This window comes from Gadus morhua, chromosome 7 (genome assembly GCF_902167405.1).
Source record: "Gadus morhua chromosome 7, gadMor3.0, whole genome shotgun sequence".
NCBI classification, from domain to species: domain Eukaryota; kingdom Metazoa; phylum Chordata; class Actinopteri; order Gadiformes; family Gadidae; genus Gadus; species Gadus morhua.
Window position 1 is genome coordinate 29,658,150 of NC_044054.1, and position 14,392 is coordinate 29,672,541.

Here is a 14,392-nt window from a genome sequence, read left to right on the forward strand (position 1 = left end):
CCTTCACAGCGTGAACAAGCGTCTGATGACTCCATAGAGCAGTGGGAGGAATCTAGGTTTCATTAACTTCATATCGTCGTGGTACGAATCTGGATTTAACGCGATTCACATTGGATTCGAACTAATCTAGGGTTGTATACAAATCATAAGGTCGAGGCATGAATCTAAATCCCCTAAAAACGTCATGACGTGGTGCAGAAGGTCAGAAGGAGGTTTTCTCAGTACAGACTGAATATATAAACAAACGATGACGTCAGAGCGAGCAGAACGCAGACCACATGCCATAAACACACCCATGATTCACATATTCAGCCCAGCGTCACATACAGTCATGTTTACATATTCTACAGTGGGACCACCACGCATAAGTGCCTTTTAGCGTTTGCCCCCCCCCCCCCCCCCCCCCCCCCTACACATCTCTGCGGTCGCCACGGCAACCCCTTCCTCACCATGCGGTTGATGCGGACAAAGTCCTCGGGCTTCTTGGCCCAGACGGGGAGCTCCACGTCGCACACCAGCACGCCGTCGTCCCGGGCGCCCAGCTCGTACTCGTTGCTGTTGACGAACATCTCGGGCAGGTAGTAGAACTCTGGGATCAGCTCCTGGGGACCGCGGCAACCGGCAGAAGACAGGCGTTCAGCGCGCGCCCGCCGCGGATCACGACAACACTCACCACAGACCGTGTGAGCTAAGTCAACTGATTCGTTTTTTTCCGTGATTTGACAGAATGACCAATTGTCCTGGATTTTTTTGCTAACATAATTAATGTTGAAATTGTTAATAATTAAAAAGAAAGAAAGAAAGATTTTTTTTTGTGTATATTAGTTATGTATTGATGTCGTAAATTAGCTTTGGCTAAAAACACTATGATGCAAACATCAGATAACTGTATCAAGCGTATCTATGTTTCTGTATCCATCCCTATTCAAATAAACCTTAAATAATAATGTGTTGATTTAATTAATTTAATCATCTCATATTATTTTTTAATTAATATTATTTAGTTAATACAAGTTGTGTTAATCTTAGTATTTAACGTCATGATGTATATTCCCTTCAATCCTCATCACCGTGTCCCTGAAGTGTGTCCTCTCTCGGACTCCGTAGCCGTTACCTTGACGTCGGCCGTGTCTCTTTGGCAGTTCCTCCACGAGCGGCCGATGCCGGAGAAGGACCTCTCCGGGTGGTCGAACTTGTTCTCGTTGGCGTTGAGGAAGAACGTGGTGAAGGGTTCCTGCAGGAGGGGAACACAGGTCGATGACGAACCCTGCCGTTCCACCTGCGTTCTGCCGACGGAGCAACAGCGCCCTCCCTGGGGAGCAGCGCGTCACTGCACCCTCTGGTTGACGGTTCGTGTTATTATGCCGAGTGAATACTCGTGTCGAGCTAAATGCATTTGATACGGGCCAACGTTGACGCTCACTTCTGTTTTTGTTTTTCTGGCTTTTGTATTTGTGGCGTGGCTTTTTCATTTGTGTTGTGAAATTTGCATTTGTGTTCTGTTTGTTAATTTGTTTTGTGGCTTTTGCATTTTTGTTCTATTTTTTGATTTGTGCGTTGGCTTTTGCATTTGTGTTGTGGCTTTTGCTTTAGTGTTGTAGCTTTTGCATTTGTGTTATTTTTTTGTCATTTGTGTTGTGGCTTTTGCATTTGTGTTCTGTTTTTTCATTCGTGTTATGGCTTTGGCAGTTGTGTTTCCCGTTAATGAGATGTGTGTATCGAATTTGCTGTGTTCTGGATATGCAGTTCGTTCTTTAACCTTATTTTCTGGCCCAAATGACTAGATATAAGCTCAACTTGAAAATCAGTTTACATGTTTAGGGTTCTGAACGTTAATCTCAGCATGATAATCATGACAATACCATCATTCATACTGCCAGCCCAACTATTACACATACATCAAGTATTCAAATATTATGAACATTGGTTGAATGCACTTTACAAACACAAACTGTATTTGGAAGTATTATTGTTTGCATTTAACCTTTTTTTAACCAGGAAAGTCCCAGAGAGTTTAAAAACCTGTTTATCAAGGGACTCCTGGCAATGTCATACGTCGAGCTGTGAACTACACGGTTGTAGTTCTGAAGGGTTCAGGGGGAGGAGCCTAACAGGGGGAGGAGCTACTCACTATCCGGAGCATCCATCCCAGAGTGGTGTCGGCGGTGGAGTAGAGGGTGGTGTAGTGGTGGGGGGGCGTGCCCTCCTCCTCCCACGTCTCGTAGCGCTCAGCGTAGAACGCCGCCCGCTTGGGGTTCAGCGCTCCGATTGGCTAAGGAGGGAACCAATGAGAGGAGGAGGACAGAGAGAGAGAGAGATATATAGAGAGTGGGGGAGAGAGAGAGAGATATATAGAGAGTGGGGGGGGGGGGGGGGGAGAGAGAGAGAGAGAGAGAGAGAGAGAGAGAGAAGAGACACATATTTTTATCTTCAATTTTCAGACGTCAGATGTCTCCTTGGCAGTTTCTGCCGTAAATCAATATTAAAAAAAAACGAAAACTTCAAGTGAATAATATTATCCGCGGCTGTGATTGATTGGCTGAGACCTTGTTTGCATGAGGGTGAATAAATACGCTATCAGCTTTGACATTTTTATTCATCCATGTTTGATGTCCTGTGCATTTGATGTTCTCGTACAAGGGCATGTGTGTGCATTTTGATGCATCCGACATCCATGTATCGCAATGGATAATCGTAAAATAAACTCAGCTAAACATCTCTCTGCTCCTCACCCCTCCTCCCCCCCTCTCCTCTCCCCCCAGAATGCGAGAGGCATGGAGAGAAAACTTTACGAGCTTTCTCTTCACTGCTGCAGAGTCAGAGCACTTAACCTAGATCCCTGTAGCCTCAAGAAGAGTTACTACTTCCCCCCCCAAATAATTTACATATTGTGCCTTTAACGTTGTCCCGTAGCTTAAAATAGCCTGAATAAATCTGTAGTCTATGCGGTTTCATACTCAATTATGTTCAATTATGTCAACAATTAAATCGCATCCTATAAATGATGCAATCTACAAATATAAAAGGATGGCCAGCCCGCACCTCTCTTTTCTTTGCAAGAACCATACTATCTACACACCCTAACCCCTCCCACTCACCATAACCCCTCCCACTCACCCTAAGCTCCTCCCACTCATCCTAAACCCCTCCCACTCACCCTAAACCCCTCCCACTCACCCTAAACCCCTCCCACTCACCCCTCCCACTCATCCTAAGCCCCTCCCACTCACCCTAACCTCCTCCCACTCACCCTAACCCCTCCCACTCACCCACAACCACTCCCACTCACTCTAAGCTCCTCCCACTCACCCTAACCCCTCCCACTCACCCTAACACCCTCACACTCATCCTAAGCTCCTCCCACTCACCCTGACCCCTCCCACTCACCCTAACCCCTCCCACCTACCCTAAACTCCTCCCACTCACCCTAACCCCTCCCATTCAACCACAACCCCTCCCACTCACCCACAACCCCTCCCACTCATCCTAAGCTCCTCCCACTCACCCTAACCCCTCCCACTCACCCCTCCCAGCCAGCTGAGCTACCTAAGTTGGCTGGGACACAGCCAGGTAGCGCGGACAGAACTCTGTTACGGAGGTTCTTCAACTCTGAAAGCCTCCCTCCTCCCAACTGGAAGGGGCTCTACCTCACACATTGGGACTCAAACCAAAGATCTACTGAAGACCGGTTGTTTCCTGCAAGCCGTGCTAAGTTTGTACAGTTTAGTGCGTCGGTTTGTGGCCGATCAGCGGAGATAACCCAAAGCGCCCGGAGCGGAGTGGCCGCTAACCCTCCTCCCCCCACCTTGGAAAGGTCCCGGAAGTTCCCGGGGAGAGTGAGGTCCAGCTCCTCCGAGTCGTAGTTGGTGAGCACCCAGGGGAAGACCGGGTACTGGTTCAGGTCGTTGTAGGTCCGGCCTGGAGCAGCAGACACCACGGGGAGGGACCCGGCGAGAAACAGAGAGGAGGGGAGGGACCACACACACACACACACACACACACAAACGGAGACACACACACACACACGGAGACACACGCACACACACACACACACACATGGAGAGACACGCACACGCACGGAGACACACACACACACGGAAACCGACACGCACACACACACACACGGAGACGCACACACACATGGAGACACACACACACACACGCACATGCACGGAGACACACGCACATGCACGGAGACACACACACACACACACACACGGAGACACACGCACACGCACGGAGACACACACACATGGTAAAGGGGCGTTACTTTGCTAGCTGTCAAAGAAGAAGAAGAAGATTCTATCGACTTAGACGACAACTGAAGACTACGAAGAAGAAGATGATTCTAAGTCTCATTTCACCAGAGGTGAAATGAGACTTAGAATCATCTTCTTCTTCGTCCTCAGATGGGTCACGATGGTCGTGCTGTCGCCGGTGTGACGTGGCCACGACGGCGGCCGTGGGGAGGGCAGATTACCTGCGATGGTGTTGAGGAACATGAGGTACTCAAAGTTGGAGATCTCCCTCCGTTGCCAGCGCTGGGTCATGTTGGAAGATTTGAACAGCTGCCGAGGGGTTGCCATGGAGATGCGCCTGAGTGACACACGGGCGGTGTTACTGGGAGACTTGAGGCCCGTTACATCAACACCACCCTGGGTGATAACTCATAATAACTCATAGGACGAGGGACCGGCACTGAACTCACAACCTCGTCGCAGCGTTATCACTCAGCAGGTGAATGGGCTTTTAAAAGGCCACACTGAACTATACCTTCATCATGACAGAATGTCCCTTTATCCTTTTTAAATTGCACATTTCCACAATGTCTGTGTGAAATACGTGTTAAAAAAACGAAACGAAAAAAGGATTAGGGCAATATTGTCGTGGTTGCTGTGATCGTTATCGCTCAGTGCGAGCCCCATCTCACTGCATCAAACCAATGCTCTTAAATTGTTTTATTATGAATTTTATTATGATTTCAGCATCGATAAAACTAAAAGGTCATTCCCTCAGACCTCCATTTTTGTAGTCCCCCGGGACATCCGTTTGTAGTCCTCAGTACAAACAAGACAACCAACTGCAAACTAATAAACAGTAATATGTGTGTTTGACGGAGGGGGTCCCACCTGGCCTGGGGCAGGCCGTAGCTCGTGCCCACCCCCACACGGGGGAGGCTGTACACCACCCTCTTCACCGTGGCCTGGTCGGGGAAGTTAAACATGACGGAGGCTGGGGGGGGGGGGGGAGACACAAGGGAGGGGAACAACATGTTACTGACGGAGTAAACACCACCCTCCCTGACTTCTCACCTGCTATATATGACTTACGGAGATAAAAAAATTGTACACTCATGTTGACATCACATGTTAACCTCATGTTAACATCTCATGTTAAAATCTCATGTTGACATCACATGTTAACCTTAAGCGAACATCTCATGTTGAAATCTCATGTTAACCTTACACTCATGTTGACATCTCATGTTAACCTCATGCTAACATCACATGTTAACCTAATGTGAACATCTCATGTTAACCTTGCACTCATGTTGACATCTCATGTTAACCTTACACTCATGTTGACATCTCATGTTAACATCACATGTTAACCTTAAGTGAACATCTCATGTTGACATCTCATGTTAACCTTGCACTCATGTTGACATCTCATGTTAACCTCATGCTAACATCAAATGTTAACCTAATGTGAACATCTCATGTTAACCTTACACTCATGTTGACATCTCATGATAACCGTACACTCATGTTGACATCTCATGTTATCCGTACACTCATGTTGACATCTCATGTTAACCTTGCACTCATGTTGACATCTCATGTTAACCTCATGCTAACATCACATGGTAACCTTATGTGAACATCTCATGTTAACCTTACACTCATGTTGACATCTCATGATAACCGTACACTCATGTTGACATCTCATGTTATCCGTACACTCATGTTGACATCTCATGTTAACCTTAGACTCATGTTGACATCTCATGTTAACCGTACACTCATAAGACATGTCATGTTAACCTTATGTTAACAACTCATGGCATTTCATGTTAACCTTACACTCATGTTGACATCTCATGTTAACCATACACTCATGTTGACATCTCATGTTAACCTTACCCTCATGTTGACATCTCATGTTAACCGTACACTCATATGACATCTCATGTTAACCTCATGTTAACAACTCATATGGCATCTCATGTTAACCTTACACTCAAATGACATCTCATGTACACATCTCATGTTGACAACTCATGACAGCCTCACACTCACATGAGATCCCATGCATAACCTTATAATAAATGGGCATGTTTATACATCCTCCATACTGATGATTTCTAAGCATGCACATGTATCATAAAGTTAACATGAGATGTCATGTGAGCGTAATGTTTTTCTCTCCAGTATGCCAGCACCGTGGTAAGAGTCTAACACTGATATTAGACGAGGAGTTTCTACTAATGTTGAAATCTGCACACTGCCTAATCGAGGATAAAATAGCGAGAACAAAATTGATTCCAGAATTTTTTTCCTCTGCCCTTTTGCACAGCTTTCTAAAGCACAGGAATAGCACAGCGTATTAAACCACGGATTGAATGTGTTAAATACCAGCCAACCAATAGTCCCCATACAAGTATGATGGAAATATAACACAATAAAAGCGTCAGTGCAGCAGTTTGACACCACCTATAATGTGCTAAAAACCAGCCACCCAATAGTCTAAATAAAAGTCTGATGAAAATATAACACAATAAAAGCCTTCATGAAGCAGTTTTACATCATCCATTGAATGTGCTAAATAAAAAGAGCAAATAGTCCACACACAAGTTGTGCTAGGAGGAAAACCTAATACAATAAAAGCGTCCATGTAGCAGTTTGACCTCTAAAAGGCAGAATAAAAGCGCTATGGTCTTACTTAGCGTATTTAAACATGTTAAATACCCGCAACCAAATAGCTCACATACAAGTTTGATGAACACCTAACACAATAAAAGCGTCCATGAGGCAGTTTTTTAAATGGTTGGTCTTACTCCGGTTCGCCATGAAGACTTCCAGGCCGGTGCTCTGCAGGAGGTAGCGGCGGGAGAACACCGCCCGGATCTCGCTGAACATCCACTTCCCGTGCAGACCCTCCGAGTAGGCCAGCACCTGGTGGGGTCAGGGGTCACGGGGTTAGGCTCAGGGGTCACAGGGCCCATTTCAATTGAAGGGTATAGTGTTGTTATCGATACGCTTCACTGCTTTTATACCTTATGGCTTTTGTACCTTTTATACATCTATTATTTATATACATTTTATTATACATCCTCTTTTATTTATATACAGTATAATTTAGTAAATATCCTCTATTTTATTCTATCTTTAATTTTAAATCTATACATATATAGATTGTATTCCATCTTAAATCTTAAATATATAAATATATATTTATTTTATTCCATCTTTAATCTTAAATATCTACATATATATATCTTAATTAACTGTAACAGCGCCTCCCTAAACAGTGGTTTCCCACGAGTGTGAAGGAGTGAACTCGTACGAGTGGAGCGATACTAAAACATCTCGATAGGTCAACACACTCTGTGCACTCGAGAGACCGGCAGACTTTCAAGTGAGGCTTCAATCTGGACTACTCTGTACCACACTGCCAACCAGGTCGAAGCAACCCCCCCCCCCCCCCTCCTCAAACCCTCCACAAGCGCAGCCCTTACTACGGCCCTCTCCAGTAAGGAAAAAACAGCAAAGAGAAAAAAAGGCGGGGGGCTTTTACTTTGGCGTCGATCTTCTTGAAGGCGGGGTCGTCCTCGTCCACCTCAAAGTAGATCTCGGTGGTGGTGATGGACAGCGTTCCTCTGGCCACCACCACCGGCGCCACCAGCTGGGCGGGGGTGCTCAGCACCACTGGGCCTGCACAGGAAGGATCACCTTATAAGGGGCATCTCATCATAGCATCAGACGACCTTATTAGGTCATCTCATCATAGCATCATACGACCTTGTATGGTCGTCTAATCACGGCATCAGACGATGATAATCACAGAGCTGCATTCATGAACAGGCTTAATTAATGCCATTGATTAATTCACAATTCATCACGTCGGTTATTTCATAATTCATCGTGTCGGTTATTTTATAATTGAAGGTACAATAGGCAAGATAAGCGATTTCAAGCTAGTTCCAGTTTAAATATAAAAGAAAACATTCCTCTTCTCACCCCTCCCTCTCTCTACTCGCTCCACACCCTGAAGCCGAGAGGCGTGCTAAAAAAAGCTGAGATTTCATGAGATTTCGCTATGCTGCTGCAGAGTCTGAGCAATTAGCCTGCACCCCTATAGCCTGGAAGTTAGCGTCGACATGAGGGGGTCGGTGAGCGCCATCCAAGCCAAACGTTTTACATATTGTACCGTTAACTATGGACTCTTTCATCCAGAAACTTAAAACTTAGAACTGATTGAGCTATTAGTTGCCAAAAAAACGAGGTCATCTGCTCAGGTAATCAACCAAGCCTTGTTTACAGAAATAGCAGCCGAATTTCTTTATATTTAACTCAAAGCTCTATAATTAGGTCAACGGATTGCGTTAGGTTATGTTGGAGAAGCCTCATGTTCCATAGGGGCTGCCTTGCAGGGATCATTTGGGGGGGGGTTAGTATCGGGGGGTTAGTGGGTTCGTAGTTGACGTCATTAGCAACAAACTTGCCTTTGGACGTAACAAGCCGTGGACGGAAACGCACTAGGATCAAGAGTCAAAGTAAGTGAACAGCTTCCTTAGGCGTGTGTGTGTGTGTGTGTGTGTGTGTGTGTGTGTGTGTGTGTGTGTGTGTGTGTGTGTGTGTGTGTGTGTGTGTGTGTGTGTGTGTGTGTGTGTGTGTATTGAAAATGTGAGCCGAATTGCACATCAGAACTTTGTATTACAGTATCAACTGATTCTTACCAAAACACAGCGCTTGTGTTTTTACCTGCGTGCGTGCGTGTGTGTGAGTGTGTGTGTTTGTGGCACATGTTTTATCTTACCAGCAAGGTTATCAATCTCTTTCTCTTGCAGCAGGCTCACAGCATCATCATCTCCTTCCAACATTAGCTCCGCCTCTGGGTTCTGGCTGACCACCGATTGGCTGCGGAAACTCTTCTTGGACTTAAGTCCCTCCTCCTCCTCTTCTTCTGTACCTATCCCAATGGGAATAAATGTGAGCGTGTTGCATGACCTCATCCGATAGAAAAGCAAAAGGTGTACATTTCAAAGATCCCACCCGGTCTACATCAGCGCTTTTCAAAGTGCAAATCATTGCTTTACGGGGGTGATGTGTTATGCCACCAGGTGCGATTATAATTGGCCATTACAAGCAGTTTAAAAATCTGCCTCTTCCTGTGTTTTAGTGACATCACAAGTGTGTCCACCTAGATGTATGGTGGATAGATCAGTCTACCAGCCTACCCAGTTGACTTTAGCAAATGTTGCTTATCTATAACACTGTCCAACACTTACAGTGTTGGACAACATTCACTCACACACCCATTCACACACTGACGGCGGATTCAACCACGCAAGGCTACAGCCAGCTCGTCTGGAGCAGTTAGGTGGAGTCGTCTTGCTCAGCGACCCCTTTGACACTCTCACGGCGGGGATCGAACTAGCAACCTTCCGGTCACGAGCCGTCCCGCTCTACCTCCTGAGCCAAACATGGCGTAGTAGTTGTACATGTAGTAGTAGAACTAATTAACGGTATCAGTAATAGTAATATAGTACTAATATCTTTGTAGCCACCAAAGTCTTCCAACAACCACCCGTTGAGGAACATCCAGCAGATAGCTACGTCGCTCGGTTCGTCGTTTTGCTAACAGTTGAGGAAAACCCCCGCGGCCTTCATGGCGTCCCCTCGACCACGCTCCGGTCCAGACGGACCCCCGTGCACGGCGGGACACTCACCATACTCCTCCAGCGCTTTGAGCGCCACGTCGGCGTGGGTGGAGCCGAAGGCGTTGCGTACGAAGCGACGCCTCCGCCGCAGGTCGTCCTCCCAGTAGTCCAAACGCCAGAAGTCGTGTAATTGGCTGAAGGGGTCGGGAGTGTGTGTGTGTGTGGGGGGGGGGGCAGGAAAACAGGAAGGAGAACAGGAAGAACAACAAGGGTGAATCGGCTGAGAGGTACAAACACGGTGCAAAGCGAAGACGACAACAAACGAGGCGTGTAATCCAAAATAAGTGAGAGAATAAAACTGTTTTCTAGCGTCGCGGCGCGCTCAGACTGGAATTGATTTCTCAGAGGAGTGACTCAGAGGGAACGGGCGGACGGGGGGGTGAGAGGGTACGGAACACCTTGTGGCTCGCCTCAGAGGCGGTTGTTTGTTTGTTCATCTCAGTTTGTTTGTTCAACTCGTTTTAAGAACTCATTTACATTTAAATGTACATCCAGGAAGATTAGCAGACGCTTTTATCCAAAGCGACTTACAATAAGAACATTTGTCGGAAGAAGGAGAAACAACAATATACCGCTGTCAGTACAGCAAGGACGTTCATAGAACCAAGTACCAAGAGCTAACAATCGCTAGGTTAACCCATTCCCCCGTACACAACAAAGATAGCTAGGATAAGATGCTACACAACTAAGAACTATAACTAAGTACGACATACAATAAGTGCGTACATTAAGTGCCAGAACGCACAACATAAAACAAGTAGGAGGGGAGGACGGGTTGGCTATGCTAGGTGAACTCTGAACAGGTGAGTCTAGGTGAACTCTGAACAGGTGAGTCTAGGTGAACTCTGCACAGGTTAGTCTAGGTGAACTCTGCACAGGTGAGTCTAGGAGAACTCTGAACAGGTGAGTCTAGGTGAACTCTGAACAGGTGAGTCTAGGTGAACTCTGCACAGGTGAGTCTAGGTGAACTCTGCACAGGTGAGTCTAGGTGAACTCTGCACAGGTGAGTCTAGGTGAACTCTGCACAGGTGAGTCTAGGTGAACTCTGCACAGGTGAGTCTAGGTGAACTCTGAACAGGTGAGTCTAGGTGAACTCTGCACAGGTGAGTCTAGGTGAACTCTGCACAGGTGAGTCTAGGTGAACTCTGAACAGGTGAGTCTAGGTGAACTCTGCACAGGTGAGTCTAGGTGAACTCTGCACAGGTGAGTCTAGGTGAACTCTGCACAGGTGAGTCTAGGTGAACTCTGCACAGGTGAGTCTAGGTGAACTCTGAACAGGTGAGTCTAGGTGAACTCTGAACAGGTGAGTCTAGGTGAACTCTGCACAGGTGAGTCTTGTTTATTTTTTCGGATTCAAACAGAGCAGTTTGTTTGCCGCAGTCGGAGTGCGTCTGTGGCGCGGCGTCTGTGTCACCGCGGGGGGGGTGGGGGTGGGTGATGTTAATCAGCGATGTGATCCCGGTAGCGGCGGGGGGGTCGCGTGTTGGGCAGCGGGACGCGCCCCGGGGGCGGCTTGAGGGAGGCAGGCAGCAGACGGCGCACGTCGGAGCCTCTCACATCAGCGGCAGAACGGCTCCGGGCGAGAGCCGCGTGACGTCACTGGAGACGTCCTGAACGCGTGAGGTGAGCGCGTGCGTGCGTGTGCGTGCGTGCGTGCGCGTGCGTGTGTGTGCGTGTGTGTGTATGTTATTCCTAGTTTGTGTTAGTAACCAAATGGAATCTCAATAACCCAATTTTTTAAATAAATAAATGAATTACAATTTTCATAAAAATACATTCTGAAAATGACTAAGAATTGCTTGATTTATTATAGACATTACACTATGTACGTGTAATTATACAGTGTTTAATGTACGCACATTGTCTTGAGATAAGGGTTGGTTTTGCTGTATATGGCCCCCTCACCAATCAGACCAAGGGGGGGGGGGGGCCTACTGATTTACAGCGAGCTAATGCCCCCTCACCTCTGTGACATCGTGCCCCATGCTCCGTGCTTATTGGTCAGGATGTTGAGGATCTTCTGTTTCAATTGGTTGGCGGTCACGTGATCCCGGTGCTTGGCAGCGCTGATGAGGTGATCGCACATTTTCTCCTCCTCCCTCCGGTCTGAGGCGTACTGGGCACAGTTTGACTAGAGGGAGAGAGAGAGAGAGAGAGAGAGAGAGAGAGAGAGAGAGAGAGAGAGAGAGAGAGAGAGAGAGAGAGAGAGAGAGAGAGCGAGAGAGAGAGCGAGAGCGAGAGAGAGGAGGGAGGGGGGGAGAAAGAGAGAGAGATAAAGAGAGAGCAAGAGATAAAGAGACAGATAAGAGAGAAAAGAGAGATAGAGAGGGTGAGAGAGAGAGACATAGAGAGAAAGTAAGAGAGAGAGAGAGAGATAAGAAAGACAGAGAGAGTTAAGAGAGAGAGAGAGAGAGAGAGAGAGAGAGAGAGAGAGAGAGAGAGAGAGAGAGAGAGAGAGAGAGAGAGAGAGAGAGAGAGAGAGAGAGAGAGAGAGAGAGAGAGAGAGAGAGAGAGAGAGAGAGAGAAACACGAAAGAGACATGGATATAGAGAGGCAGAGAAAAGGAGAGGGAGAGCGCAGTGAGATAGGGAGAGAGGTGAGGGGCAGAGGGGGAGAGAGAGAGGAGACAGAGGAGCAGAGCGAGGGCCAGACAGATAGAAAGAGACAGGGGAGGGGGGGGGGGGACGAGAGAGGAAGGGAGGTGAGAGGAGAGGAGAGAAGCAGAGTGGGGAGAGACAAGGTCACAGGGCAGGCAGACGGGTGGCAGGGCTTCAGAGGATAACCCAAAACAAGATGGCAGCCCTGTTGTGTAACAGCCACCATCCTCTACTTATTGATTCCTCAGTAAAAGCATCCCCCCCCCCCCCAGTCATGTATATCAGGGTCACGCCTGACCACTGGATAACAGCCCACTAATACACGGTACACAGTGTGCTATGCACGTGTGTGTATGTGTGTGCCCGTGTGTTTGTGTCTGCTATGCGCACGTGTGTGTGTGTGTTCTATGCACGTGTGTGTGTGTGTGTGTGTGTGTGTGTGTGTGTCTGTGCGTGTGTACTATGCGCGCGTGTGTGCGTGCGTGCTATGCGAGTGTGTGCTGTGGGCGCGTGCACGTGTGCTATGCGCGTATGTGTGGGCGTGCTATGCGCGCGTGTGTGTGTTTCAGTGAGTGAGTGAGTGAGTGTGTGAGTGCCTGCGTGCGTGCGTGTGTGAGTGAGTGAGAGAGAAAACAGACAGTGAGATTGTGTGTGTGCCTGCATGCTGCGTGTGTGCATGTGTGTGTGTGTGTGTGTGTGCGCTTCTGTTATGTGCACGTACCTCGAACTCGGCATGCTTGTGCACGTCCTCGGCCCGCTGCCGGTTGAGGATGAACTCGGCCTCGTTGGCCACGCGCACGATGTGGTCCTTCATGGCGTGGCACAGGAGCCTGGGCGAGAGACAAGCAGCGGGGACCGTGAGGAGAGAGAGGGGGCATGGAGGGGAAACACAGAAGGCTGTAGGGGCTCGGGACGCACGAGGGCGCAAGCCGCTTTTGTCCCTTTTCGTCCTTCGCCTCACCCGAGGCCGACGTGATTCACTCAGGATGGATTAACTAAGGGTGAAATAACTTAAGGGTGGATTGAGGGTAGGCAGATCTGTCGGAATACTGAGTCCAGGCACAAAGCGACCGCTTAAAACTGCATCCAACGCAGACACACCGCCTAATTAACCTGCGGAGGTTTCTAATGATGTATAGATTATTAACCTGTTACAAAAAGTGTAACCATTTCGAATAACACTGGACAATATGCAATTTCGCAACATTTATTTATTTATAGCAACCTCTGGCTCTTTTTTTATATGCAATTCTAATTATGTGCAATATTGCTCACTTTTTATTGACAGATTTGATTGACTTTTATTGTTTGCCGTCTGTTTGGTTGTCAGTTTTGTTGTTTGTCTGTCGACTGACTTTGTGAGTTAGTGGATACATGAATTTCACCAAGGATCCCCAAGCATCTATATATCTAAGCAATCTAGGAAAATATATCTGTGTATATTTTTTAATAGCATAGCCTAGCGTAGCATTAGCTGTGGGGCGTCCAGCTGCTAGCGTGTTCTCCTCAGTCAGCCGTAGACGGTTAGCAGTAAGAAACCCACTTCCGCTCCTGTCTTGTTAGCGGTTCCATTTTCACAAACACACCATCCCTCCGGGACCACGTGCTGCATTATGTAACGCCTTCATTTACACCGCATTCATCTCCCCCGTTAAGGGAGCCAGTGATGGAGCCGGATGTGATCAAGCCGGGTTGAAGTGACAGCGACACCTTGCTGAAAGCTGTGGTGTGAAGCACCGATTTAGAGAGTGATACATACAGTGTGTTTGTGTGTGTGTGTGTGTGTGTTTGCGTCAGTGCGTGTGCGTGAGCGTGTGTGTCTCTAAGTGCATGCGTGCATGTCATTGCGTCT

The 14,392-nt window shown here is 47.5% G+C and overlaps 1 protein-coding gene across 1 annotated transcript in view; it reads right to left on the reverse strand.

Moving 5' to 3' along the window:
- Positions 1-14,392, reverse strand: part of nbeaa (neurobeachin a) — a gene marked incomplete in the record, with an annotated part of 68,386 nt that overhangs the window by 12,360 nt on the left and 41,634 nt on the right. Inside the window, 13 exon segments of the mRNA XM_030361367.1 lie at positions 450-602; positions 1,115-1,234; positions 2,132-2,272; positions 3,806-3,918; positions 4,481-4,596; positions 5,130-5,232; positions 7,058-7,175; positions 7,798-7,934; positions 8,726-8,758; positions 9,040-9,192; positions 9,953-10,077; positions 11,908-12,074; positions 13,262-13,370. Of these exon segments, the coding sequence (XP_030217227.1) occupies positions 450-602; positions 1,115-1,234; positions 2,132-2,272; positions 3,806-3,918; positions 4,481-4,596; positions 5,130-5,232; positions 7,058-7,175; positions 7,798-7,934; positions 8,726-8,758; positions 9,040-9,192; positions 9,953-10,077; positions 11,908-12,074; positions 13,262-13,370 (1,588 nt within the window).